This window comes from Nyctibius grandis, chromosome 35, assembly GCF_013368605.1.
Source record: "Nyctibius grandis isolate bNycGra1 chromosome 35, bNycGra1.pri, whole genome shotgun sequence".
In the NCBI taxonomy this organism is placed as follows: domain Eukaryota; kingdom Metazoa; phylum Chordata; class Aves; order Nyctibiiformes; family Nyctibiidae; genus Nyctibius; species Nyctibius grandis.
In genome coordinates, this window is record NC_090692.1 from 106406 (window position 1) to 130924 (window position 24519).

General features: G+C 59.9%; 2 protein-coding genes across 3 annotated transcripts; one reads left to right on the forward strand and one right to left on the reverse strand.

Moving 5' to 3' along the window:
- Nucleotides 1-11: 11 nt before the first annotated feature.
- On the reverse strand, nucleotides 12-6438 carry LOC137675604 (C-type lectin domain family 17, member A-like). The gene is made up of 10 exons (XM_068421769.1): nucleotides 6276-6438; nucleotides 4486-4649; nucleotides 4092-4187; nucleotides 3805-3903; nucleotides 3573-3623; nucleotides 3376-3465; nucleotides 2820-2933; nucleotides 2589-2740; nucleotides 1634-1743; nucleotides 12-971 (listed from the first exon to the last, which is right to left on the reverse strand). The coding sequence occupies exons 2-10, from the start codon at nucleotides 4583-4585 to the stop codon at nucleotides 839-841; spliced, it is 945 nt and encodes a 314-aa protein (XP_068277870.1). The 5' UTR covers nucleotides 4586-4649; nucleotides 6276-6438; the 3' UTR covers nucleotides 12-838.
- A 505-nt stretch (nucleotides 6439-6943) lies between these two features.
- On the forward strand, nucleotides 6944-21219 carry EVI5L (ecotropic viral integration site 5 like). 2 transcript variants are annotated; one of them, XM_068421741.1, is made up of 20 exons: nucleotides 6945-7089; nucleotides 10775-10969; nucleotides 11859-12048; nucleotides 12208-12432; nucleotides 12855-12929; nucleotides 13230-13355; nucleotides 13892-14035; nucleotides 14213-14302; nucleotides 14508-14605; nucleotides 14726-14786; nucleotides 15128-15181; nucleotides 15721-15753; nucleotides 16722-16862; nucleotides 17039-17167; nucleotides 17607-17747; nucleotides 18255-18407; nucleotides 18486-18632; nucleotides 19092-19187; nucleotides 19279-19374; nucleotides 20286-21219. In XM_068421741.1, exons 2-20 carry the CDS (start codon nucleotides 10821-10823, stop codon nucleotides 20484-20486), a joined length of 2349 nt encoding a protein of 782 aa, XP_068277842.1. In that variant the 5' UTR covers nucleotides 6945-7089; nucleotides 10775-10820; the 3' UTR covers nucleotides 20487-21219. The 2 variants fall into 2 exon arrangements, with proteins under 2 accessions (XP_068277843.1, XP_068277842.1); XM_068421742.1 differs by lacking the exon at nucleotides 15721-15753 and having other exon boundaries at nucleotides 6944-7089.
- Nucleotides 21220-24519: the final 3300 nt, after the last annotated feature.

Here is a 24519-nt window from a genome sequence, read left to right on the forward strand (position 1 = left end):
GGTGACACGCACATGGGCGGTGAAACGAGGGCGAGACCGCGCTCTTCCCCGTGCAAAAAAACATACGCCTTCTCGGTGGACCGTGGGATCCGGTGAATTTGGGGGCAACGGGTTTGTTTTGGGGGGAGAAATGGTGACGCCAAGAGAGCTTGGCCGCCAGCAGGAATTTTAAGGCGGCTCCCACGCGGGTTTGGGGTTGGTTTTTTTTAGGGATTATGGATAAAACTGCCCCAGTTAAACACCGCACCGGTGCGATCCCAAATCTTCCGTGCCGGGAGGGGAATCTGGCAGCGCGGCCTTTCGGCAAAACAGGCGTCACGCTTCAGCACCCGCGAGCTGGGGATTTGCATACGCGCCCCGAAAACACGCTCACCTCATCCTCGCCGGTCTCTCTTCCCTTTTTTGAGGGTTTTTTTACCTAAACCCTGGGAGAAAGGTGCGCACCGACCCTCCTCGGCATCACATCACCTCGATTTATGTGACTTTTGGTTCAAATCATAATCAAAGCGCTTTATTTATAATTTTTTTTTTCCCTGATTAACCAGCAAGCGATAGGTCGAGCCTCGGCACAACAGCTCAACGGCTCGCAACAACAAACAGCCCCAAAACCTCTGAACCCCCCTCCGCAAAGAGTGACCCCCCTCAAACCACTGAACCCCTCCGCCACAGCACTGTGCCCACCTCGGGCAGCGCACCCCGCTTTTGGGAAGCGGGATACCCGCTTTTGGACACCTCTTTCCCCCCCCCCAGCCTCGTGTTTTCACCCTGCGCTTGGTTTTGCTGGGTTTTTACTGGTTTTCCCCCGTTTTTAAGCCCTGGTGAGGTGAGGGGGGAACCACTAGCAGCTGCGCTCACAGATCCAGGACTTGGTGTTGGAACAGGGAGCGTCGTTCCAGCGGCCGCTGAAATACATGGAGCCACAGTCCTCACCGTGGTGGCCGATGTTGTTGGGTTCGCCGCTGTTCCAGAACCTGTGGGGAGGTAGGGGGGAACACACCAGTTTGGGTGGAAAGCTCTTTGTTTGGGAACTAGTTGGGGTTTGGGGTTTTTTTTAAGAAGGGGGAAGTCAAGTGGAGAACACACCAGCCCCACAGCATCTCCCGAGGAGGACAACAGCCCCCCCAAAAACCCTTCTCTTCCCATTTAACGCAGCAATGCAATTTTAGTGCTTTTTCCCATTTTTCCCTCGTTTAACGTGGGAAAACAGCTCCGCTTCGATCACAGTGTTTTTCCCAAAATCCCAAGAATGAGGAGATCCGTTAGAAATAACCTCTTTGACTCAGGGTGCCGGGTCTCGGTTGGGACCTGACCGACCTGTGGGGGCAGCCAAGCAGGTGCTGCGGCTCCTTGAACTTTCCCACCTGGGTTCCCAGCACCGAAACCAAAGTGAATTTGGGGGGAAAAAGCCAAATCTTGCCTTCAACAGGTTGGCTCCCCTTTCCTTTCCCTCCACCCAACATTCTGAGGTACCACAGCAGCACAAAAGTTATTTCTGTGCTTTTTAAGCACTAAACCAGAGCAGACGGGTGCGCTAATGAGGGTGCGGCACCTTTTTTTGAGCAGAAAAGGGGCCGAGGGAGAACAGAGCTGTTTTTTTGGGGCGATTTACCCTCTGATGAGGCTAAAAACGTACGAGAGAGAGAGGGAGCGGCCGTCCACCCACTGCCAGTCGCCTTCTCTGTGCATGTCGGTCAGGCCCAGCCAGAACACCCGGTTCTCCATGATGTGAATTGACAGAAATTTCTACAAACGGTGGGGGAAAAAAAATAGAAGCGTGAGGAGAGGAAGTGGAAGGTGACGGCAAAGGGATTCAGTGGCGCCAAGGCCAGCGCTGGCAGTCGGTGACATCAGGGAGCCCATTTCCTTGCAGGGAACTACTGTGACGTGCCACAAGCGTAACAAAAAATGCAACGTTTCCCATCAGAAATGGAAAGGAGTGCTGAAATTTCCATTACCTGGAGGAAGAAGCTTTTTTTTCAGACCCAATGTGCTTTTTAAAAGCCGGGTTGGTGAAATGAGGCTCCTGAATGGGAGGTAGGGATTGTCTAAATTGGGGTAGAAATGCTAATTTGTGCGCAGTTTGGGTTATATTTCTGTATTTCCTTCTATAACTTCTGTAATTCGTAAAAAAATTCTGTAATTCCTAAATAACTTTTGTAATTCCTAAATAACTTCTGCAATTCCTAAATAACTTTCATCGTTCCTATAGGATCGTGAGGAGGGATCACCATGGAGCCATAGCGCGTCCACCCCAAACTCAGGTGAGCACCTCTCATACCCCGGGAGTCCCTTGGGGGTCACACAGACCCCGACGGGGCAGCTGCTTCCCCCCTGACTTTTCCCAAAAAACACCTTAAATCACTCCAGCTATTTTGGGGACAGATTCATGCAATTTGGCCAAATCCCTTCAGAACCAAGTGGGAACCTCAACTGGTTGCATTTCCCCCCCTCCGCAGACAGTCTTGAGTCACTCATGCTTAACCTCCAGCTTTCCATTTGTGGAATTGGAGTCTAATATTCCTCTAAACTCATGAAATCTGGGGAGTTTTGGGGTTTTATTTTGCTTTTTATGGGATTTCTCAGCTTACGTTTTCCTGCTCGTCGTTGACGATGGCCAGATGGGCATTGAAGCGGGCACAGGAGTCTTTAGCAGCCAGCCACGGTTTGGTGGCGGTGGAGAAGAAATAGCAGTTTTTGGCGAACTGCTGCCAGCCAGCAGGACATGTCGTGCAGAAAGTTTCTGAGGGAAAACAGGGGAAAATCAAAGGCGAACGCGTGGGCGAGCGCAGGGGGACGATAGCCCGACCAATACTCCTCACCTGAGAGGTTGCGCGTCTTCTCCAGCGCCACGTCAAGGAGCGCCGATGCCCGGCTCTGCTCCCGCTTCACCTCTGCCAGCTGCCGCAGCACCGGCTGCAGCGCGTCCCTTTGCTCTGCCAGGGAGAGAGGAAAAAAGGTAATTCAGCTGCTGCAAAGACCTAAAAACATCCCCTTTTGTCTCCTTTCCCGTTTTCCTTTCCATCCCTGTTTACACCGGGGCTTTCGCTGTGTGTTTTCCTGGTGCGAGTTTCCGTTCTCTAAACTTCAGCGAGTAAAAACCTCAAAGCCCTTTCACTGAACGAGCTTTTTATTGTGTTTGTCAACAGGCTGAGAAAGGCTTTTTTCCATTAATATTATATAGAATATAATACCTCTTCAAGATATTTTAATATAATATATCTTTGAGATAGATAATATCTCAAACTCATTAAGATTCGCTTTGTGCGCTCCCGGTGCACATTTTAGGTATCTTTGGAGCATCTTGCCCAATACTGTGTGTTTTGGGAATCAAGAAGGACCAAATTTAACACTTTTCCATCAAAATCAGGCTCTCACCCAGGACACGGAGGCGATCGGACAATTCCTTCCCGCACTCCGTTCTGCACTGCGTCATCTTCCACCTCACGTTCTCCACTTCTTGCGACACTGGAAGGAGGAAAAATGTCCGCTTTTGACCCCGTCTCGTTGCTGCCTGCGCCTGGTATTCAGGATTCTGCCCGAATTTCCCCAAAACCACCTTTTCCTTGGCGTACCGTTCAGAAGACGGCTGTGAATCGCCTTGAGCTCACCAGGGAGCTGTTTATCTGAGGAAAATAAGAGGAGAAACCTCAAAACAAGCTCTGACCATCTCTGTCCTGATGGAAAGCAGCTTCAGTTCATTTTTTTTCTGGAAAAAGCACCCTGGAAAGCACAGGGGGGGAAATCCATGCAGGTATCGAGGGTGCAGCGGGTGTCAGGGAGCCCTTCCGGGGTGAGATGTCGTACCAAGGATGCGCTGGACCTCCGAGAGGTTGTGCCACGCTGTTGTGTGGTTGTTCTCGCTCTGCACCTGGGCTCGTTCCAACACCTCCCACACCGCAGATACTGGGGGAGAGGAAGAGAGCGCTCGCCTTCGCTCCGGATCTGACCCCAGAGAGCTCACGGGCTGCAAAAGGGCCTTCAATCCTAACTCAGAGACACGTTTTGCTCCATCCATTGGTGTTTTCCCCCAAATCGTGCCCGCCCCATTCTCGGCAGGGGTGATCGGAGCAAGGGGCGTGCAGCGGACTCACCTCTCTGGAGATTCACGATGGTGACAGCCATGAAGAGCACGAGAGCGAGGGCCAGAAGCACGTACAGCAGCACGACGGCTCTCCGCAGAGACGAGGCTGGGAGGGACAGCATTGCTGGGTGTGAAACGGGGTGAGGCGGCCCCAAATAACTCCCCCTCCAACAGATATTTCCTTAAAGGAGACCCCAAAAAGGAGAGATCCCCCCAAAACAACCTCTCGAGTGGCTCCACCACCCTGTTCTCCACACTCAAACCTCTTATTCCTAGATTGTGACCCAAGGGAGGAGCCAGGCGTCAAAATTTGGCTATAACCTCGGAGAAAATCCACTTTAAAGAGCTGAAACCCCCCAGTTTCATGTCTCTGGATCCCCAAAGCCTCTCCCTCGCCCCGATACCTCCTTTAAGTGCTTTCCTCTGCTCTGGCTTCTCCAACTCCATCCCCTCGGTGAAACGCCAGTTGGCGTAAGTGTCGAAGGCACCTTCGCCGTGTGACATCTCTGATCTTTTTTCTTTTGATATCGCCCCAATTTATGCGGTGGAGAAGATGTGTCATCTCATTCTGGGGAAGGGGAAGGGAAGGAAACGCTTGAATTTCATAATTCTAATTTCCTAGAAATAAAATCTGCGCACTCAGGAGCTTTGGAGAGGCCGATGCACTGGGGCTGCCCCTCGCCACGTGCCGCAGTCCCTTCCCTGTTGATTTTTAGAAGAATTGGTTCAAAACCACACTCTGCTCTCCTCAAAACACGGCTGACACCTACCCAAGGTTTTTGGAGGCTTCAGGCCAAAACAGCAACCAGAGTTCTCCAAGGTGAGCAATTAAATTTAGCTTTTTTTTTTGGTTTGGTGGGAATTCTTTAGCATTTTCTTCAGTGTTTTTTTGATAATTTCTTGCATTTTTTAACACAAGAAACTTCACATTGTGAAAATCCTCATTTTTTTGGGGGCACTGTTTCCTTCATTCCTTCCCCGGAAAATTCTTTTTGTTACCCAAACATCCTCAAGGCTTTAAGCCAGGCGTCCCCTGGGCTGGCTATCGTGGAAAACGAAAGCTAGAGCTTACGAGTAACCTCAGCATTGACCGATTTCAGCTGAATTTCACAGAGGCACCCCAGGAAAAGCAAACACAGCCAAAAGTTGAACGTCCCTCACTCCGGTTCCCCTCCTCTCGGGGCAAGGAGCTTCCTCCTTTTGTCCAATTTCCCCTTTTTTGATCCCGAATTTAAGGGAAGTCAAGACTAAACTTCTCCCCGGGGTAGCTGCTCGTGCCCTTGGGGCTCCAGCAGTTTCTAAGAGGTGATGGAGTCAGTTTTGGGGTCGAAACAGTGTGAATTTGGCCCATGCACTCTCGCAGCGCTTCCTGTCTCTGTTGCCAGACTGCGGTTTGTCCCGGTGGCGTGGGAGAGGTTTAGAAAAAAAATCAAGGACAGCGTTTTTTAAGCAGGAAAAAACATAAAATTGAGCTAAAAGTCAAGAGGGGACCGAAAACACCAACTCTCACCCTTAAACCTCCCATGTCCTTCTCTCTTTAACCTTTTTTAGGGGATTTTATCTTTTTATTTTTAAAATACTGAAGTTGGAGTGGCTGAAAATCCCTTTAAGCTCCTAAAAAAAACACTTCTCAGCACTGTTAAAAATATCCCCAATGGCACCTCAGCACCCTGGGGATAGCCCGGTGTCCCACATCACCATCCCTGGGGCCAGCAGGACTCTCAGTCACCCCCATATCCCTGTCCATGGGGACACCCCACGCACCATCACTCTTGTCCTTGGGGACATCCCCAATACCCCCCCCCCAAACCCCTGTCCCTGGGGAACTGGGGACTCCAGTGTCCCTGCACCCCTGGGATCACTGGGGACCCCCAGTGCCCCAAGACCTGAATCCTGTGAGAAATGTGGGGCTCCTGCCACCCCACATCTGGGGAGCTGGGTCCCTATTACCCCGATCCCTGGGGATCCCGGAGGCCCACAGTGTCCCCATGCCTGAATGCCTCTGGGATGGGGACCCCAGTCTCCCCAACACCCCACCCCTGGAGGACTGGAGACCCCCATGGCCCCCATACCCAGGTCCCTGGGGGAATGAGGGACTTCCCCACCACACCCATACCCTCATCTTTGGGTAACAAGGGACCCCCGACACCCTTCTCCCTGGGGAACAAGGGACCCCCATCCCGGGACCCCTCACCTCGAGGTAATGGCGGGCGACTCCACCCCGGGCCCCTCACCACATCAGCCCTCAGCTCCTCGACGCCCCGTAGGTGGAGGCGTCTGCCCATCATCTCCCGTCAGCCAATCAGAGCCACAGATCTCCCCAGGAAGGAGGAATCAGCCCCCTGTGCTGGAGGGGGCGAATGCCGCCCAGTGTCCGCGCCCTCATAGGCTGCCTCACCGTCTCCTGCGCCAGCGAGTGGTAGATTCTGCTGTCAATCAAATCCAAACCTTTCAGCTAACGAGGCGGGGCTTGTTGTCCTCTCCTGTCAACCAGGTGCCACTCCAAGCGAGACGTGGCAGCCGATTGGTCCCTCTACCTATCCATCATCACCACCTGCGCCTGCCATTCGCCTCTCAGCAAGGCGGCTCCCACCCCCCTCCGGGGGGGGGGGGGGGGGGGAAGCATCTCCTTGAATCTCACTGGAAGGGCGGCTTGCCCATCAGCCACCGGCGAGCCAGCCCATTGGCTCGCCGCTCAGCAGGCGCGGTTTGTAGCCGGCTCCCCCGCGGCGGCTTATTCCTGGGAGAGCCGCGCTGATTGGCGGTGGCGCCGCGAGGGGGCGGGAAGAGGCGCGGAGGCGGCGCGGTGATTGGCTGAGGGGCGGGGCCGCCTGTCAGTCAGTGTCAGTCAGGGCGGCGGCGGCGGGTCCCCCCCTCATGGCAGCGGCGGCCGCGGCTCCCGCTCGGCTCCAAGCGGCGGCGGCGGCGGCGGCGGCGACGGCGGGGGGGGGACGCCGCGGGCCCCCCCGTCGAAGGCAGCCGGCGATCGCCATGGCAGAGCCTCGCAGGTAGGAGGGGCCGGGAGGGGCGCCCCGCCCCCTCGGTGGGGGGGGCTCCCTGCCTCAGGAGTGGGGGGTGCCCCCCCGGGGGGGGCTATGGGGGGCGATCGGGGGTAATCACCCCCCCTAAGGTTGGGGGGGGGAATTGGGGGTAACCCCCCCTCCCCGGGGATTGGGGGGTATTTGGGGGTGACCCCCTGGGGGGTATTTGGGGTGACCCCCCCCCCGGTGGGGGGGGATTGGGGGTAAAGCCCCCCCGCTCCAGGCTATGAGGAAGGGGTGTCTATGGGTGTAATGCTGGAGTGGGGTAATTTGGGGTAAATTCAGTGCTGTATTGGGGGGGGGGCATTGGGGGTGCCCCCACCACACCACGGGGAGGCATTGGGGGTGCCCCCCCACTATAGAGCGGGACATTGGGGAGGGGTCTCCCCCATTTCCCCTCCTTTATTGGGCCCCCCCAACCATTGCAGCCTGCCGGGGGCTGCGCTCCTGTGTGTGAAGAGGGTGTTGTCCCTCGTTTCTTTTTTCCCTTAAAATAATAAGATTTTGGTTAAAAAAAAAAAGAGGGGGGGGGGTTCTGCGGCAGGCAGCTGGGCCCCCCCAGTCACAGCTACGATCGCCCAATGTCATTTATTGGGGAGGGGGGGGGAGGCTTTTATCACACCCCCCCACCCAGCCAGTGCACACCCACCCTCTCCGCCAGCACCCCTGTGCCCCCCATCCATGGGGAGGGGGTTTTGGGGGGGGTCCCCAACACACACACCCCCCCCCGACCCCCCAAAGCCGCCCAGAAGATGGAGCGACCGTGGCCGCAGCCCCCCGGCACCGCGGCTTTGTGCCGCCCCCCCCCCCCCCGCAGCGTGCCGCTCCCTTTGGGGTCAGACCCAGGGATTTTAGCTGCGGGTTCCCATCCAATTACAGGGTTTTCCCCCCAAAATTCCCCGTCCCTTTTTGATTTTTCCCCTTTTTCTGCTGATTTTCCATCAATCGGGGCTTCGCTGACGGCGTTTAATACCTGCTGCCACCAGCAGCCTGGATGAGGAGGAAAAAAAAAAAAAACACCACCTTATTTTGGTGAAAAATCCCAAAAGACACCAAACCCACCCAGTTTTGGGCTCATTTCGACCAATTTAGGGCTGTGAAAAACACAAGAATCACCCCTCGAGTGGCATTTTGCGTCAATTTTCCCCAAAAAGCCGTGTTTGGAAATGCAGTTTGGTGGCCGGCGCTGGGGTGGGGGTCGGTTTCCTCGCTCCGTTTTGGTGCTGAATTCAATTTTCACCCATTTTTGGTCAGTTTTAAACCTGGTGGCATTTTGGGGTGATTTTAGCTTAAAATTTGCACCTGCTTCATCCCGACGACAGCAAAACCTGCGACATTTAAACCCATTTTTATCCATTTTCCTCCTCTCTCCGCCAACCGCGGTGAAGCTCGAGAACGTCCAGCTGAAATATTTGTGGTTTAATCAAGTATTTTCCTCATCCGGCTCCTTTTTCACGTTAATAAGTGGGGTTTCTGGCAAATTGGTGTATTTTTGATGGTTTGTGTTTGATGGAAAATCGACGTTGCTCCCCGGGCGCCTCCAAAAACTGCTGCTGGAGCTGGGGGTGAATCCCCACTCTGAGGAACTTTTACAAGGAGGTGGCGAAAGTGACACAGAAAAAAGAAGCGGAAAAAGCAGCAAAAATGATGTGAAAAAGGCAGAAAATGGCACTGAGAGACGCTGAGAAAACGACATGGAAAATCCTGTGAAAACGGGGTGGAAAAGGTGCAAAAGGACGCTGAGAGACACTGCAAAAATGGGCAGAAAAGGCATAAAACGGCGCAAAAAAAGCGTAAAAAGGGGAAGAAAAGGCACAAAACACCGCGGGAACGGTACGAAGAGCCGTGGAAAAGCTGCGAAAATGGGTCCAAAAAGCTACAAATTGGCATATTTTAAGCGCAAGGGGGGAAATTTTAACATTTTCCACCCAAAACGCTCCGGCTTGAGGTCGGCGTCTTGACATCCTGCTGAAATCGAGGGTTTTTTACAGCGTTTTGATTGAGCGATGGTATTTTGGGGGAAGACGAGCGGACGTGACGACACATGGGGACTTGGGGGACACGCGGGGACCTCGAGGACCCCACAGCGCACCCGGGAAAGTTTTTATTATTAATTTTATTAATTTTTTTATTACCCTGTCGTTGCAAACAGGCTGAAATCAGACGATTTCAGCTCCTTTTTGGGGCCAGTTTCCTAAAAAAACAGAGTCTGGGCATGGTGGTGGTGTTTCTGGGACTGTTTCCACCATTTTTTACCCCAATTTTCTCAGCACTTTTGACAACCTCTCCCAGACTTTTATTTTTTCCCCCTCCAAATTCAAGCGTTTTCAGCAAATTTTGTTACTCATCACCTCGGAATGAGCACGACGGGAACCCTCGAAGGACGACGGCCACCAGCTCCGTCCCCCCCAAGCTGGAAAACCAAGAGGATTTCACCCAAAAAAAACCCCAACCATTGAAAAATGACAACTTGCCTTTGCTTCTCTTTTTCCTATTTCCCACTGTGGTTTTTTCCTGGGTCTAATAAACAATATTACCATTTGCCTACCTCCTTTTTGGGTCACAATCATGTGTTTCAGCCATCCCCTGCTCATCCACGCGTGGTTATTGCTTTTATTCCCCCCCTACATCGACATGGAAATGAGTATTTTTTTTCCTAAAAAGCCATTTCAGGACGTTCTGCAGCCCACTGAACCCTGGCAGCTCGTGCCGCGGCCGCGGTTTGATCGGTAACTTATAATTGTGCAGCGAAGCCGCTGCCACTCACTATTTTTTTTTTTTTTTTCCATTAAAACATTATTTTGAGCGATATCAGCCAGTGAGGTCTTGCAGGGAAATATTAATTATAGGAAATAAATTAACGGCTCTCCCGGAGACGAAGGCGCTGCTGGACGAGCCCCGTCCCACCACAGGCATCGTGGGGCTGAATTAAATATAATCAAAGCTTTTTTTTCCCCCCCTTATAAAATTTCCTGCTTAATAAGCAAATCCGCGGGAGCCCGTTAACGATTGACCCGGTTCTTCCTTCTCCTCCGAGCTCATTTTGCTCCACCGGCCAGTTTTTTCCCCCCAAAAAAAGAGGTCAGAAATGTGGCTTTTTGGTTAAAAACCTCCCTGATTTATAACTTAAGCTGCACCGAGATGCTGCTTGAACCCCTTTTTTTTTGCAGCGCTCTTCAAACTGCTGTTTTCCACCCCATTTCTGCTGGTCCCTACAATCCCAAACTGAGCCTCGTTCCTCCCCGAAGAGGCATTTTTCTGTAAAACACCCCCAAAATGGGCAAACTGGGTGCTGTCAACCCCTACAGCGAATCTACAGCGCAGACAGCCTTCTGTAAGCCCTTCCCACATTGACCCCTTCCTTCCTCAACACGAGGGTACGTTGGGCTTAATTCCAGTTTTTAGGCTAATTTAATTCAAGTAATTTAGAGGGAATGCAGGACGATGCGCTTAGACCTGGCTTGATGTGAAAACTGGGTTTAAGTGGGGCTTTTTTAGGGAATTAAGCGAATATCTCAGTGGGCTGCAAACCGCATCCTGTTTTTTATCAGCTTAGCTAAAAACGGGGAGTTTAAAGGGGTTTGAAGCGCTGTGGTGAGGAGGAAGACGAGGGGGTTCACGTCCCCCTCACGCCGCTGCTCGGCTTTTCCAGGTGAGACCCCGACCCCCCGCGGCCTCGGCGCGGCCGGACCCCCGCCATGGCGTCGCCGTCCGTCAGCCCCGACTCGTCCTCCCACGAGGGCCTCTCCTCCGTCAACTCGGCCCCGGCGTGTTCGCCCACCTCCGACTCGGAAAACCTCAGCCCCGACGAGCTGGAGCTGCTGGCGAAACTGGAGGAGCAGAACCGGTGAGTGCCGGCGGCGTCCGCCCCCTTTGGCCATTTTATAATCCTTTTTTCCAGTTATTTCCCCTAAAATCAGAGAGTCTGGGCAAAAACAAGCCGCTTCCCCCAAGCGTCGCTCCAACGCTCCAGTTTGTTATGGGCGAGGTTATATTTTCTCTTTAAAAGCATCGAGGTTTTGCTCCTTCAGGCAGGCAAAGGGGATTTCTGGAAGGAGGCGACTGTTGGGAAGGAATAAATAATAATTTATTATTATTTGTAATAATAAATAATTATTTATTTATTATAAATAAACCTACCCGCTTCGGTGGTGGGTTTTAAACCTGCTCTTGGTGGGCAGCAAGCCCTGAGACTCGCTCAGTCGAAATACGGGGTTAAAAGATCCGTCTCCCGGAGTTAAACCCATGTTAAAGTCAAGCCCTGAAATGCAAATTTCCTCTCGAAGCCATTTTTAAGCAAATTTGCTCTTAGAAAAAAAACAAACCCATTGTGAATCCCTTTTTAAAGCAAATTCATTAAAGAAATCATCCCTGCGCAGCTGCCGGCATCTGGATGGAGCAAATGGCCCATCCGGGTGCTGTTTTGTGGTGGTTTGGGGGAATATCTCCCTTTTTGGGGGTGGTTTTGGGTGAATATCTCCTCCTTTGGGGCATTTTGGGTGAATATCTCCTGCTTTGGGGCATTTTGTGGGAATATCTCCTCCTTTGGGGCTGTTTTGTGGGAATATCTCCTTTTTTGGGATGGTTTTGTGGGAATCTCTCTTCCTTTGGGGCTGTTTTGGGGAAGTATCTCCTCCTTCAGGGGTGTTTTGGGGAAATATCTCCTCTTTTCGGGCAGTTTTGGGGTCTCTCTCCTCCTTAGGGGCTTTTTTTGGGGCTATCTCGGTCTCTCACAGGCTACTGGAGGCCGACTCCAAGTCGATGCGCTCCATGAACGGCTCGCGAAGGAACAGCGGCTCCTCCTTAGTCTCCAGCTCCTCAGCCTCCTCCAACCTCAGCCACCTCGAGGAGGACACCTGGATCCTCTGGGGCCGCATCGTCAATGAGTGGGACGAGTGGAGGAAGAAGAAGGAGAAGCTGCTGAAGGTGAGAATGTAGCTTTATTTTTCATTATATTTTAACCTTTCTGCAAAAATCTGCACCAGCCTTCCCCGTGCCAGGACAGGACGATGTCTCCATCCACGAGGAGCTTCCCCATCTCCTCGAAACCCATTTTCTCAGGGTTTTTGCCCCATTTTTCCTCAGGAGCTTATCCGCAAAGGGATCCCCCACCACTTCCGTGCCATCGTCTGGCAGCTGCTCTGCAGTGCCACCGACATGCCCGTCAAAAACCAATACTCGGAGCTGCTCAAGATGTCCTCTCCCTGCGAGAAGCTCATCCGGCGGGATATCGCCCGCACCTACCCGGAGCATGAGTTCTTCAAAGGACAGGACAGTCTGGGCCAGGAGGTGCTCTTCAACGTCATGAAGGTAACGTCTCTCCTTGAACGTCAACGGATCTTGACCGAAGCCCGGACAACGCTTTGTGTTTCGGAGCTGGTTTTCCTGAGTATTAATTTTTGAGGAGTTTGGTTTCCACCACAAACTCCTGGAACCGGCTCTTTTGCAGCCCTTCCCTCACAAAGGGAACCTCATTCCCCATCCGTCCCCGACCTCCTTTTTTGCTGTTGAGTTTTACTCTGAATTAAGAAACAAATAGTTGAGGCTTTTGGGACCTAAATTCAAGTTTGCAGCAATGTCATGCTCACAGGAGGTGTTGTCAACCAAGAAAAGCACGCTATTTTCCATGGTCAAGGCTTCCCTCCGCTGCTGACCTTCCACAACAAGCACGGGTGGTGGCCCGGATAATCCCTCTGCTCACACATATATTGATTTTTTTTTCCTCCTTCCAGGCCTATTCGCTGGTGGACCGGGAGGTCGGATACTGCCAGGGTAGCGCCTTCATCGTGGGACTGCTGCTCATGCAGGTTTGTGCCAGCCCCAGGGCGAGGAGGAGCTGCCGAGGGGTTTTGAACACCCTCTGGAGACGTGGTAGGACGGGGTTGGGGAACAGGAGCCTTTTTCTTGATCCTCAGGAGCAAACCGGGCTCCTTCCCACCATCCCACTTACTCCAGAAGGGTTTAAGATCCCCCATTCACATTCCCCGTCACTCGGTGACAGCTCCCAGCATGTCCCATCTCATCCCATCACCTGATGGGAAGAGTCTCCCCACCCGGAGCTGCCAGCGGAGTTTTAAGGGGGAATTCATGTCCTGTTGGGTCTCCAGATGCCCGAGGAAGAGGCCTTCTGCGTGTTCGTGAGGCTGATGCAGGAGTATCGCTTGCGGGAGCTCTTCAAACCCAGCATGGCCGAGCTGGGGCTCTGCATCTACCAGTTTGAGTACATGCTGCAGGTAGGCATCACCCCACGCCCCCCAGAGTGCTCGGGGTGGTGGGAACCGGTGGGTAGAGCCAGGGGACGAGGATCAGGAGAGGTAGGAGTGAGGTAGCTCTTGGGAGAAATGGGTTCCTCCAGTGGAGCTCCTGTCCAGCAACACAGATCCTGGGGACTTCAGTGAGATGCCCTGAGGACCATCCATGAATTCTCAAGGGGGACATCAATGAGAACCCAAGGATGTCCACAGGATACCCTGGGAGCATCTGTGAGACCCCCCAAGGTCCATGAGTTGCCCCAGGGACCATCTGTGAGACATCCAAAGGGACCATCCATGAGACACCTCAGGGACCATCCACGAGATGCCCTGAGGGACTTCCATGAGACCCTGGGGACCATCCCCAAGCACCTCCTGCAAGGAACCTTCCATGAGACCCATCAGGGACCCCCACAAGTCCTCATGGACCTGTTCAAACCTCAACAGACATGAGTGTCCCCTAAAAACATCCACCATTCCGTGTTTCTCTTCATTTTCCCCCATTTTCTCGCATCCAGGAGCAGCTGCCGGAGCTGAACATCCACTTCCGCTCACAGAGCTTCCTCACCTCCATGTACGCCTCGTCCTGGTTCCTCACCCTCTTCCTCACCACCTTCCCTCTTCCCGTGGCCACGCGCGTCTTCGATATCTTCATGTATGAGGTAACGGGGCCGTGGCCAACACCACAAATCACAAAGGGACCGCAACCATGTTTGCCACTTGGATGTGGAAACACTCTCCCCATGCCAGCCAGTCTGGTTTTGGGGAGAAAAACCCCAAATCCCGGGTGGGAAAGGTGATGGCATGAGGTCAAACATGGAACCTCACCCTTCCCTTAGGGGTTGGAGATCGTCTTCCGTGTGGGGATGGCACTGCTGCAGTTCAACCAGGCTGAGCTCGTTCAGCTCGACATGGAGGGCATGTCCCAGGTACGTGCTGGTGGCCTTTGGGGTGGATTTAGCCTGTGGGATGTGTTTCAGGTTGGATTTGTCCAACAGGATGTGTTTTGGGGTGGATTTGTCCAACAGGTCATGTTTTGGGGCTGGTTTTATGCATCAGACCCGGTTTGGGGCTGGTTTACGCCACGGGCTGTATTTTGGGGCCGTGTTTTATGACCAGTTTCCGCACCTGCAGTACTTCCAGAAGGTGATTCCTCACCAGTTCGACAGCTGCCCCGACAAGCTCATCCTCAAGGCCTTCCAGGTCAAGTACAACCCCAAGAAGATGAAGAGGTGAGCTGAGGAGATGGGTTCCTGTGCTCGGCTGGGGTCTCCCCCATCAGCCGTGGGGCGCAGGGCCAGGGGGTCTGGTCCCCGTCCTCGTGTCCCAGCACGTTCCCATGTCCCGAGCAGGCTGGAGAAGGAGTACGCCGCCATCAAGAACAAGGAGATGGAGGAGCAGATTGAGATCAAGGTGAGACAGGTCAAGTGTTGGCATCTTGCAGCTGCTTGAGCCCATCCTCTGGGCCGGTTGAGCACTCCTGGCATGGCTTGGCCCATCCCTGGGGCCATCTAACCCATCCTGGAGCCACTTTGGCCCATCCCGGGGCCACTCTGGCCCATCCTGGAGCCACTTTGACTCATCCTGGGGCCACTTTGACTCATCCCGGGGCTACTTTGAGCCATCCCAGCACCATTTACCCCATTCCTGGGGCCACTTTACCCCCATGTCACCCTGTCCCCAGGCTCAGCAACCCCCCCGGGGACATCAAACCCCCCTCCACAGGGCTTATTCCTCCCCGTTTTACCCCCCAGCGCCTCCGCACTGAGAACCGCCTGCTCAAACAGCGCATCGAAACCCTGGAGAAGGTAAACCGGCACCCAAAACCCCCCCGGGGGCACCCCAAACCCCCCTGGGGGCACCTCAACTCCCCCCGGGGGCACCCAAACTCCCCTGTAGGCAACCAAACCCCCCTGGAGCACCCTGAACCCCCCTGGAGCACCCCAAACTGCCTTGGGGCACCCATGCTGCCACCACCCAAAGATCCCAGCACCCATGGGTGCAGCCCTGCAACCTCCAACACCCCTTTTAGGGGCCACACACCCAAAATCCCCCCCTCCCAGCACCGTTTTGATGCAAAACCCAGAGATTTCAGTCCAACGTGCAGCTGCTTCACCATTTCCCACACGAAGTCTCCCTGGGGCGGTGGGAACGCGCCGTTTTGGGGCAGAACACCCCCATCGCTGTGTTTTTTCTGCAAAAAGACCTAAAATCCTCGGGAACCCCCCAAACGGGACGGGGTGCGCGGGAAGGCTGCCGGGTGCCTCTGTCTCTCGTCTCCTCCGTCTCCTCGTTTATCTCGTTACCTCTCTCCTCTCTTTCTCTCTCTCCTCCGCGGCGGCCGCAGGAGAGCGCGGCTCTCGCCGACAGGCTCATCCAGGTAGCGTTAAAAAATAGCTATTTTCCTCTTTTCTGCTTCATTTTAACTCTTTTCTGCCCCTTTTTGCTTCCGAGCCCACCCACAACTCATTTTTTGGGGAGGAATTTGTCCTTTTTTCCTACTTCTCCGGAGGTTCCTGTGCACCTTCCCTGCTTGGAGGGGGGTGGAGAGGAGGAGCTGGGGGGGTGGTGAGAAATGGGAGGTTTTGGGCCCATTTTGGGGCTCGGTGGACAGTGGGGAGGGGTGGCATGGTGGCATTTGGGGACAGAGGTTGGACAAGATGGGGTAAAAGCCGCTGTTTTGATGAGTTTGACCCAAATATGTGGATTTTGAGGTGGTGAGTGTGGGGTGAGAGCAGCGCAGAGGGGACAAAATGGCCCTGGAGGTCTCCATGGGGCTGGTGTCACCTCCTTGTCCTTGGTGTCACCTCCTTGTCCTCAGTGTCACCTGCTGTGGGGCTGGTGTCACCCCCCCAGGGCTGTTGTCACCCCCCCCTTGTCTGTAGTGTCACCTGCCATGGTGCTGGTGTCACCCCTCTTCTCTGTAGTGTCACCTCCTTGGGGCTGGCATCACCCCCTCATCCCTGGTGTCACCCCTCTTGTCCCCCACGTGACCTGCCACAGGGCTGGTGTCACCCACCTCAGGGCCAGCATCACCCCGGTGTCAACCCCTTGTCCCTGTTGTCACCCACTGCAGGGGACTGGCGCCACCCCCTCATCCCTGGCATCACCTTGCTGTGGGGCTGGTGTCACCCTCCACAGCTGGCATCACCCCCGTGTCCCCAAGGACATTCCCTTGTGCCCAGACTCACCCTCCGCGGGACTGGTGTCACCCCCTTGTCCCCAGCATCACCATCACCCTCTTGTCCCCACCACCACCCCACCCCTCCTGGTGACACGCTTCGGAGCGGGGCGGGGGGAGAACGGGGCACGCCGTGCCACGGTGGTGACACATCCCGCTGTCCCCAGGGCCAGGTGACACGGGCGCAGGAGGCGGAGGAGAACTACATCATCAAGCGGGAGCTGGCGGTGGTGAAGCAGCGCTGCTCCTCGGCCACCGAGAACCTGCAGCGGGCCCAGACCACCATCCGCCAGCTGCAGGACCAGCAGGTCGGCGTCCCCAAATGTCCCCAGGGGTCCCCAGGTGCCCCCAGACATCCCTGTCGCCCCCACAGGTTCCCCTTTTAATTCATGCCCCAGGTTTGGGTGCGGGGAAGGGAGGGGGATGCCACCGCCGTGGGCAAGGTGGGGACGCCCTGCGGGTGACACGTTGGGGACGGTGGCAGGGGAACCCACGCTTCAGCGAGGAGTTTGTCACCCACCTGGAGACGGAGCTGGAGCAGTCGCGGCTGCGGGAGAGCGAGACCCTCGGCGCCCTCAAGGAGATGCAGGACAAAGTCCTCGACATGGAGAAGGTGACAGGGACGGCTCGCGACGTCACGCTGGTGGCCTTGGGGACGAGGACGATCCCCCAAGTGGCCCTGGGGATGGAGGGAGTCACACAAGTGGTCTTGGGGACAGGGAGTGTCACACAAGGGGCTTGGGGGGGGGCCCTGGACCAGGTGGCCCCTGTCCCTGGGGATCCCCAGTGCCACACAAGTGTCCCCAGGGGGTCCCCTTGTGCCCAGGGATCCCCAGGGCCACATGTCCCTGGGGGATCCCCTGTCCCTACTGTCCCCTGTCATCTCTCCCCAATGCCCCATGAGTGTCCCCGCCTCCACCTGCCGGAGGAGGACGAGCCCCCAGTGCCACCACCCCGAGGTGTCCCTGCCCCAGGGTGTCCCCAGTGATACCCAGTGTCCCGGGGTGACCCCGCCCCGCGGTGTCCCCAACGCTGTCCCCGTGTCCCCGCAGAGGAACAGCCTCCTGCCGGACGAGGACAACGTGGTGCGGCTGCAGGAGGAGCTGCAGGCGCTGGCGCTGCGCGAGGCCGAGGCCGTCAAGTCGCTGACGGAGCTGCAGCAGCAGGTGAAGGACCTCAGTGACAGCTGGCAGGTGAGACCCTGGGGACGCCTGCGGCACCCCCCAGGCGCCTGGTTCCCCCCCAGACATCTGGGTCACCTCCCAGGCACCTGGGTCACCTCCCAGGCACCTAGGTCCCCTCCTGGCTACCCATGTCCCCTGTCCTGACGCCTGTGTCCCCTCCCTGCCACCTGTGGCCCCTCCAGACCCCTGGGTCACCTCCCAGGCACCTAGGTCCCCTCTCCTGATGCCTGTGTCCCCTCCTGGCCACCTTGTCCCCTCACGGCCACCTGGGTCCCTTGTTCCAATGCCTGTGTCCCCTCCTGGACACCTGAATCCTCTCCTAGCCACCTGGGTCTTCTCCTGGCCACCTGGATCCCCTCATGGCCACCTGGGTCCCTTGTTCCAACATCTGGGTCCCCGCTGGCCACGTGGGTCCCCTCCCTGCCACCTGTGTCCCTCGTCCCAATGCCTCTGTCCACCTGGGTCCCCACGGAGGCCACCCGGGTCCCCACAGAGGCCACTTGTGTCCCCCCGCAGGCGGGCCGGCCGGGCGGGCGCTGGAAGGAGTCCCCGCGGCGGGGCAACGCCAACGCGCTGCAGGAGGCCGTGGTGGCCGCGCGGCTGCGGGAGGCCCAGGCGCAGGCCGAGCTGCGGGCGCTGCGCCAGCGGGTGCTGCAGCTGGAGACGCAGGTGGGGCCCGGGGGGGCATCCTGACCGGGGCTGGGGGGTGAACTGGGGGGTGCTGGGGTGACAGTGGTGTCCCCCCAGGGCCAGATCCAGCGCACGGTGCTGAGCCGGGCGGAGCAGACGTGCGCGGGGCTGCGGGAGCAGCTGCGGCTGGCGGCGGCGCAGAGCCAGGGGCTGCAGGCGCAGCTCAGCGAGAGCCACCGCAAGCACGCCGAGGCCCAGTGCAAGGTGGGGCACCCTGGGGACACCCTGGGGACACCCTGGGGACACTCTCGGGCCCTCCTCTGCCACCTCTCTGAGCACACCCGTGGGTGCTCCCCAGCCACTCCCCAGGGACACCCATGTCCCCTCCCCTGGGACACCCACAGACCCCGCAGGGACACCCATAACCCCTCCGCAGGGGACACCCCCAGGCCCCTCAAGGGGACACCCCCATCCCTCCCATGGGGTTCCAATGTCCTCTCCCTTGGGGTCCCCGTGTCCCCTCCCACAGGGTCCCAGTGTCCCCTTCCATAGCGTCCCCACGTCCCCTCCAACGGCGCCCCCTCCACCCCAGCTCCCATCACCCCCAACATCCCCTCTACCGGCCTTACCTGGTCCCTGGGTGCAGGGGAGGGGGCTGGAGCCTCTTGTGGTGGGGGTGTGGGTGACACCAAGGTGGCACTGGGGTGACACGAGTGTCCCCAGAGCAAGGAGGAGGTGATGGCGGTGCGGCTGCGCGAGGCCGACAGCATGGCGGCCCTGGCCGAGATGCGGCAGCGCGTCGCCGAGCTGGAGATCCAGGTGAGGGGGGGGACAAGGGGACAGGGTGGGGGGGGTGACAGGGTGCTGGGGGGGGGGACACGGGCACCCGCTGACCCGCCGGCACCCGCAGAGGGAGGAGGGGATGATCCAGGGTCAGCTCAACCACTCGGACGCCGCCCAGTACATCCGGCAGCTCAAGGACCACATCGACGAGCTCAAGGCCGAGGTAGGGCACCCATGGGTGCTGCGGCACCCACGGGGGCTGGGGGATGTGTGCTGGGCACCCATGGGTGCTGGGGCACCCACGGGTGCTGGGGGATGTGTGCTGGACACCCATGGGTGCTGGGGCACCCATGGGGGCTGGGGGACCTGTACTGGGCACCCATGGGTGCTGGGGCACCCACGGGGGCTGAGGGACCCTCGTCCTGTGACCAGGAGTGCTGAGGGACATGTAGGCTGCACCCACGGGTGCTGGGTGACCTGTGTCCTGCACCCATGGGTGCTGGGGGACCTGTACTGTGCGCCCACGGGCACTGTGCGACCTCCCCAGGGGTCTGGCGCCCCTGTAATGCCTCAAGGGCCCTTCCCCGGGGCGAGGGGACGTTGTCCCCTGTCCGCAGCCCGGCGGGGCCCCCGCCCACCCCGGGGAAGGGTCCCTGCTGTCCCCAGGGCCGGGACACCGCAGGGACAGTCCCTGAGCGCGGCTGCGCTGGGCGCTGGCACCCCCCCGCGACGTCCCCTCGGTGCCATCGGCGATGTCCCCGCGGGCCACGTGGCAGCGGGACGGCTGGTGACAGTGTCTCTCCCGTCTCTCCTCCCTCCCCCCCTTCTCTGCTGTCCCTTGTCCCCTCCTGTCCCCTCTCCTGTCCCTTTGTCCCTTGTCCCCGTCCCCCGTACCCGTCTCTTCATCACTGTCCTCATCCCCATGTCCCCTTGGCTCCTGTCCCCATGGCCCCTTGGCCCCCGTCCCCTCCTTCCCTTTCCCATTCCCCTTGTCCCCTGGTCCTTTGTCCCTGTCCCCCCCCCATCTCCTCATCCCCTGTCCCCATGTCCCCTTGTCCCCATGCCCTTGTCCCTGTCACCTTGACCCCATCCCTGTCCCCTTGTCCCCTGTCCCCTTGTCCCCTGTCCCCGCAGATCCGGCTGCTGCGGGGGCCGCTGGCCTTCGGGGCGGTGGGGCTGGGGACACGCCTCGGGGACGAGGACTCGCTGGGTTCCTCCGACGAGGAGCTGCCACCCTTCGCCCTGACCCACGGGGACATCAGGGACCTCGGGGACCTCGGGGACATGGGGGACAGCAGCGACAGCGAGACCGAGGGGGCACCCACGGCTCCGTGACCCACGGGGACATCGGGGACATGGGGGACAGCAGCGACCAGCAAGACCGAGGGGGTACCCACGGCACCCTGACCCATGGGGACATTGGGGACATCGAGGACGTTGGGGACAGCGGTGACAACGAGCCCAAGGGGCCACCCCAGGGACCCTGACCCATGGGGACATCGGGGATGTGGGGGACCTGGTAGCCCCATGACCCCCCTAAGGGACACGCAGGGGACACTGAGGACATCCAGGGGACACTGATGGCACCTGTGGGCCCTGTGGCACCCAGGGGACACTAAGGGACACCCACAGCACCCAGGGGACATCCAGAAGACACTAAGGGACACCCAGAAGACACTAAGGGACACCCACAGCGCCTGGGGACACTGAGGACACCCACGGCACCCGGGGGACGTCTGGAAGACACTAAGGGACACCCAGGGGACACCGCAGGCACCTGTGGGCCCTGTGGCACCCCGGGGACACCCAGAGGACACTAAGGGACACCCAGGGGACACCCACGAGCCCCAGGGCAGGATCTGGCCGTGGTGGGGTCAAGGTCATGGGCCTGGGGCTGCCCCGAGCCCCCGGCAGGGCCCCGAGGGGCCGCGTCCTGCGCTCGGGGGGACCTCAGGACGTGACGGGACCCCCCGGACTCAGCACAAGGGCCTGATCCTGCCCCCCCCCATCGCTGTTTATACCCTGTACAGAGAAATACAGACGCTGTGGGACGAGGGAACCCCAAAAAGCCTCGAATTCACCCCAAAAAATCTGCTGGAACCCAAAATCCCTGAGATGGGCCCCAAAATGGGCCCCCCGGGACCCCAAAACCGCTGGAATTCGCCCCAAAATAGCCATCCCCCCCCAGGGGACCCCAATAATCACAGGGTGGGGGGAGTGGGTCAGCAGCACCTTTATTGGGGGCCCCCAGGCGATGGGGGGGGCCGGGGGGGGCCCAGGCGATGGGGAGGGTCCTGGGTGGGGGGTGCCGGGCTCAGGGTGCAGCCGGGGGGGGCCCGGCTGGAGGCGGCTTCGGGTGGGGGGGCCTGAGCTGGGGGTGGGGGGGAGAGGCTGATGACCCCCCCAGTACCCCCAGTGCTCCCAGTTACCCCATGTCCCCCCTGATTCCCTCCCAGTATCTCATTCCTGTCCTCTCCCAGTATCACCAGTGCACCCCCAGTGGTGGCAGTGCCCCCCCCTTGAGCTCCCAGTGCCCCCCATCCTTCCCAGTAGCCCCCCCAGTGCTCCCAATTACTCCCTGTTCCCCCTAATTCCCCCTCCCAGTGCTCCCAGTATCTCCTTCCAGTTCTCTCCCAGCATCCCCTGTGCCACCCCCAGTGCTCCCAGTGCCCCCCCAGTGCTCCCAGTTACCCCCCCTAAGCCCCCCGTTGAGCTCCCAGTTCCCCGTCCCATCCTTCCCAGTGCTCCCAGTATCCCCCAGTACCTGGGCCCCCCCAGGCTGGGGGGCAGCACTGGAGCTGGGGGGGGCTGGGGGGGGCCTGGGGGCAGCTGGCGGCAGAGGGGGGGGGGTCAGCAATGGGGGGGGCATTAGGGGGAGGGGGGGCAGGCTGGGGGGTGTCACTTGGGGGGGGTCCCCTCACCTGTGCGGCCATGGACGAACCAGAGCCCCCCCGCCAGCGCCGCCCCCACCACGAAGGCCCCGAAGGAGACGGCGACCACGGCGGCGGGGGGGGGCGCGGGGGGGGCTGGGGGGGGGGGGGCAGCGTCAGGGGGACGCCCCCAGGGCCCCCCCAAACCTCCCCACCCCCCCCGGTGTCCGCATGCCCCCCCCCAAACCCCCCCCCAGCACTCACCCGTGGGGGGGCTCCGGGGCCGGTCCCGGGAGGGGGGCGGAGGGAGCCGTAAAATGGGGGGGGGCGGGAACGGCACCGGGGGGGCACCTGGAGGCGGGGGGTGGTTATTGGGGGGGGACACCGGGGAGGGGCTGGGGATTGGGGGTCCCGGGGGGGTCCCGCACCTGGCGGGGCGGTGCCGGCGGGGCCCAGCGTCACCACGATGGGGCGGGTCACGGTGCGCAGGGAGCGGCCGCGGGCGGGGCCGGGCCGGGGGCGGGGCCGGGGGGCGGAGCCTGACCCCGAGGCCCCGCCCCTCCCGCGGGGACAGGGCTCCGCCCGGCACTGGGGGGCGGGGGGGGCACCGCTTCACCCCGGTCCCGGTGCCCCCCGTTCACCCCCCCGCGCTCCCAGTACCCGCCCCCGTACCGGGACTGGCGGGACCAGTTCCCCCCTCCCAGTTCCCAGTTCCGCCCCCCCGGTTCCCAGTTCCGCCCCCTCCCGGTACCGGGGACTGGCGGCGTCCGGTGTCCCCCCAGTCCCGGTTCCCGGTGTCCCCTAATCCCAGTGTCCCCCCACGGTGTCCCCCCCCATGTCCCCCGTTCCCGGTGTCCCCTATTCCCACTGCATCCCCCCGTGTCCCTCCCCTCCATCCCCCGGTGTCCCCCCCCCCCCGGTGTGTCCCCCCCCGCCCCGTACCGGCGGCAGCCCATCCCCGTGGCCTCGGGCCCCCCCGGCGCGGCAGAGCCGGAGGCGACAGTGCAGAAACTGCAGCGGTTCGGGGAACCGGGGGGGCAGGAGGAAGGAGAGGAGCAGCCTCCGCCGCGCCCCCCCCGCCGGGTTCCCCCCCGGGGCGTCCTCCCCCCGCCCCGCGCACCCCCCCCCGCAGCACCACGAGGGGCCGCGGGGCCGGGCCGGGGGCACCGGGGGGGGCCGGGGCGGAGCGGGGGGACACGAAACAGCGGCGGAGGGTGAAGGCCAGGGCGGGGGGGGCGCGGGAGAGGGAGATCTGGGGGGGGAGAGAAGGGGGGGTCACCGGGGGGCGGGATCGGGGGGGGGCAGGGAGGGGGGGGGGGCGGGGACACCGGGAGGGACGGGGGACATGGGGGGGGCCGGGGGGGCACCGGGGGGACACCGGGAGGGACCGGGGGGGGGGGACCGGGAGGGCGGGGGGGGGGACCGGGGGCACCAAGAGGGACCAGGGGACATGGAGGGGGGGGCGGAGGGACCGGGGACACCAGGACATGGGGGGGGGCACCGGGGGGGGGGGGATCGGGGACACGGCGAGACCCGGGGGGTGTCACGGGGGGGGGGGACACCCGGGGGGACCCCAACCTCCCCCCCCCCCCGCACCTGCACGAAGACCCGCCCCCCCGCGGGGCCCCGCCCGCGGCCCCGGGGCCGGGGGGAACCGGGGGGGAGGCGGCGACGTCAAGGCGGAGGCGGGGGGGGGCAGCGGGGCTGCGGGACCCCCGGCCGCACCAGTCACCCCCAGTGCTCCCAGTGACCCCCCAGTTACCGCCCAGTCACCCCCCAGTTACCACCCAGTCACTTCCAGTGCCCCCCCACCCCTCCCAGTGCCTCCCAGTTACCACCCAGTCACTACCCAGTCACCCCCGCGTCCCCCCTATTCCTCCCAGTGCTCCCAGTCACCCCCAGTGACCCCCCAGTTACCCCTCTCAGTGCTCCCAGCTACCGCCCAGTGCTCCCAATTACCCCCATTACTCTCAATAACCCCCCAGTGCTCCCAGTTTCCCCCCCCAGTACCCAGTTACCCCTCCATGACCCTCCCCAGCTCCCAGTTACCACCCCGTTCCCTCCCAGTGCTCCCAGTACCCCCGCCCCACTCACCCCAGGCCGTTCCCCGCTGCAGCGCGGCCTTGGGGGGCTCGGGGGCCCCCCCGGGTCCCCAGTGTCACCCCAGGGCCAGCCCGGGGGGGGGCCTGCGGGTGGTGGCACCTCTGGGTCCCCCTGTGACCCCCCCGGACCCCCCGTGCCCCCCCCCCAAACACCTGGGTCCCCTCCCTGTCCCCTCCCCGTGACACTCGGGTCCCCTCGTGCCCCCCCCGTCCCCTGGGACCCCCCGTGTCCCCTGTCCCCCCCACCCAGACCCCTGGGACCCCTCCCTGGCCCCTGTCACCCCCCCGGACCCTCCCCGTGTCCCCCGCAGACCACCGGGTCCCCCCCTGTACCCCCCCCTGGACCCCTGGGACCCCCTGGGACCCCCCCAGACACCTGGGTCCCCTCCTTGTCCC

Coding starts and splice junctions, on each gene's coding strand:
- LOC137675604 (XM_068421769.1), bottom strand. CDS start 4,585: ATGTCACACGGCGAAGGTGCCTTCGACACTTACGCCAACTGGCGTTTC. Junction 3,466..3,572: donor TCACAGCCGTCTTCTGAACG/GTACGCCAAGGA, acceptor TCCTCCTTCCAG/TGTCGCAAGAAGTGGAGAAC. Junction 2,741..2,819: donor GAAGACGCGCAACCTCTCAG/GTGAGGAGTATT, acceptor GTTTTCCCTCAG/AAACTTTCTGCACGACATGT.
- EVI5L (XM_068421741.1), top strand. CDS start 10,821: ATGGCGTCGCCGTCCGTCAGCCCCGACTCGTCCTCCCACGAGGGCCTC. Junction 12,049..12,207: donor AGAAGGAGAAGCTGCTGAAG/GTGAGAATGTAG, acceptor ATTTTTCCTCAG/GAGCTTATCCGCAAAGGGAT. Junction 16,863..17,038: donor GCCAGCTGCAGGACCAGCAG/GTCGGCGTCCCC, acceptor GGACGGTGGCAG/GGGAACCCACGCTTCAGCGA.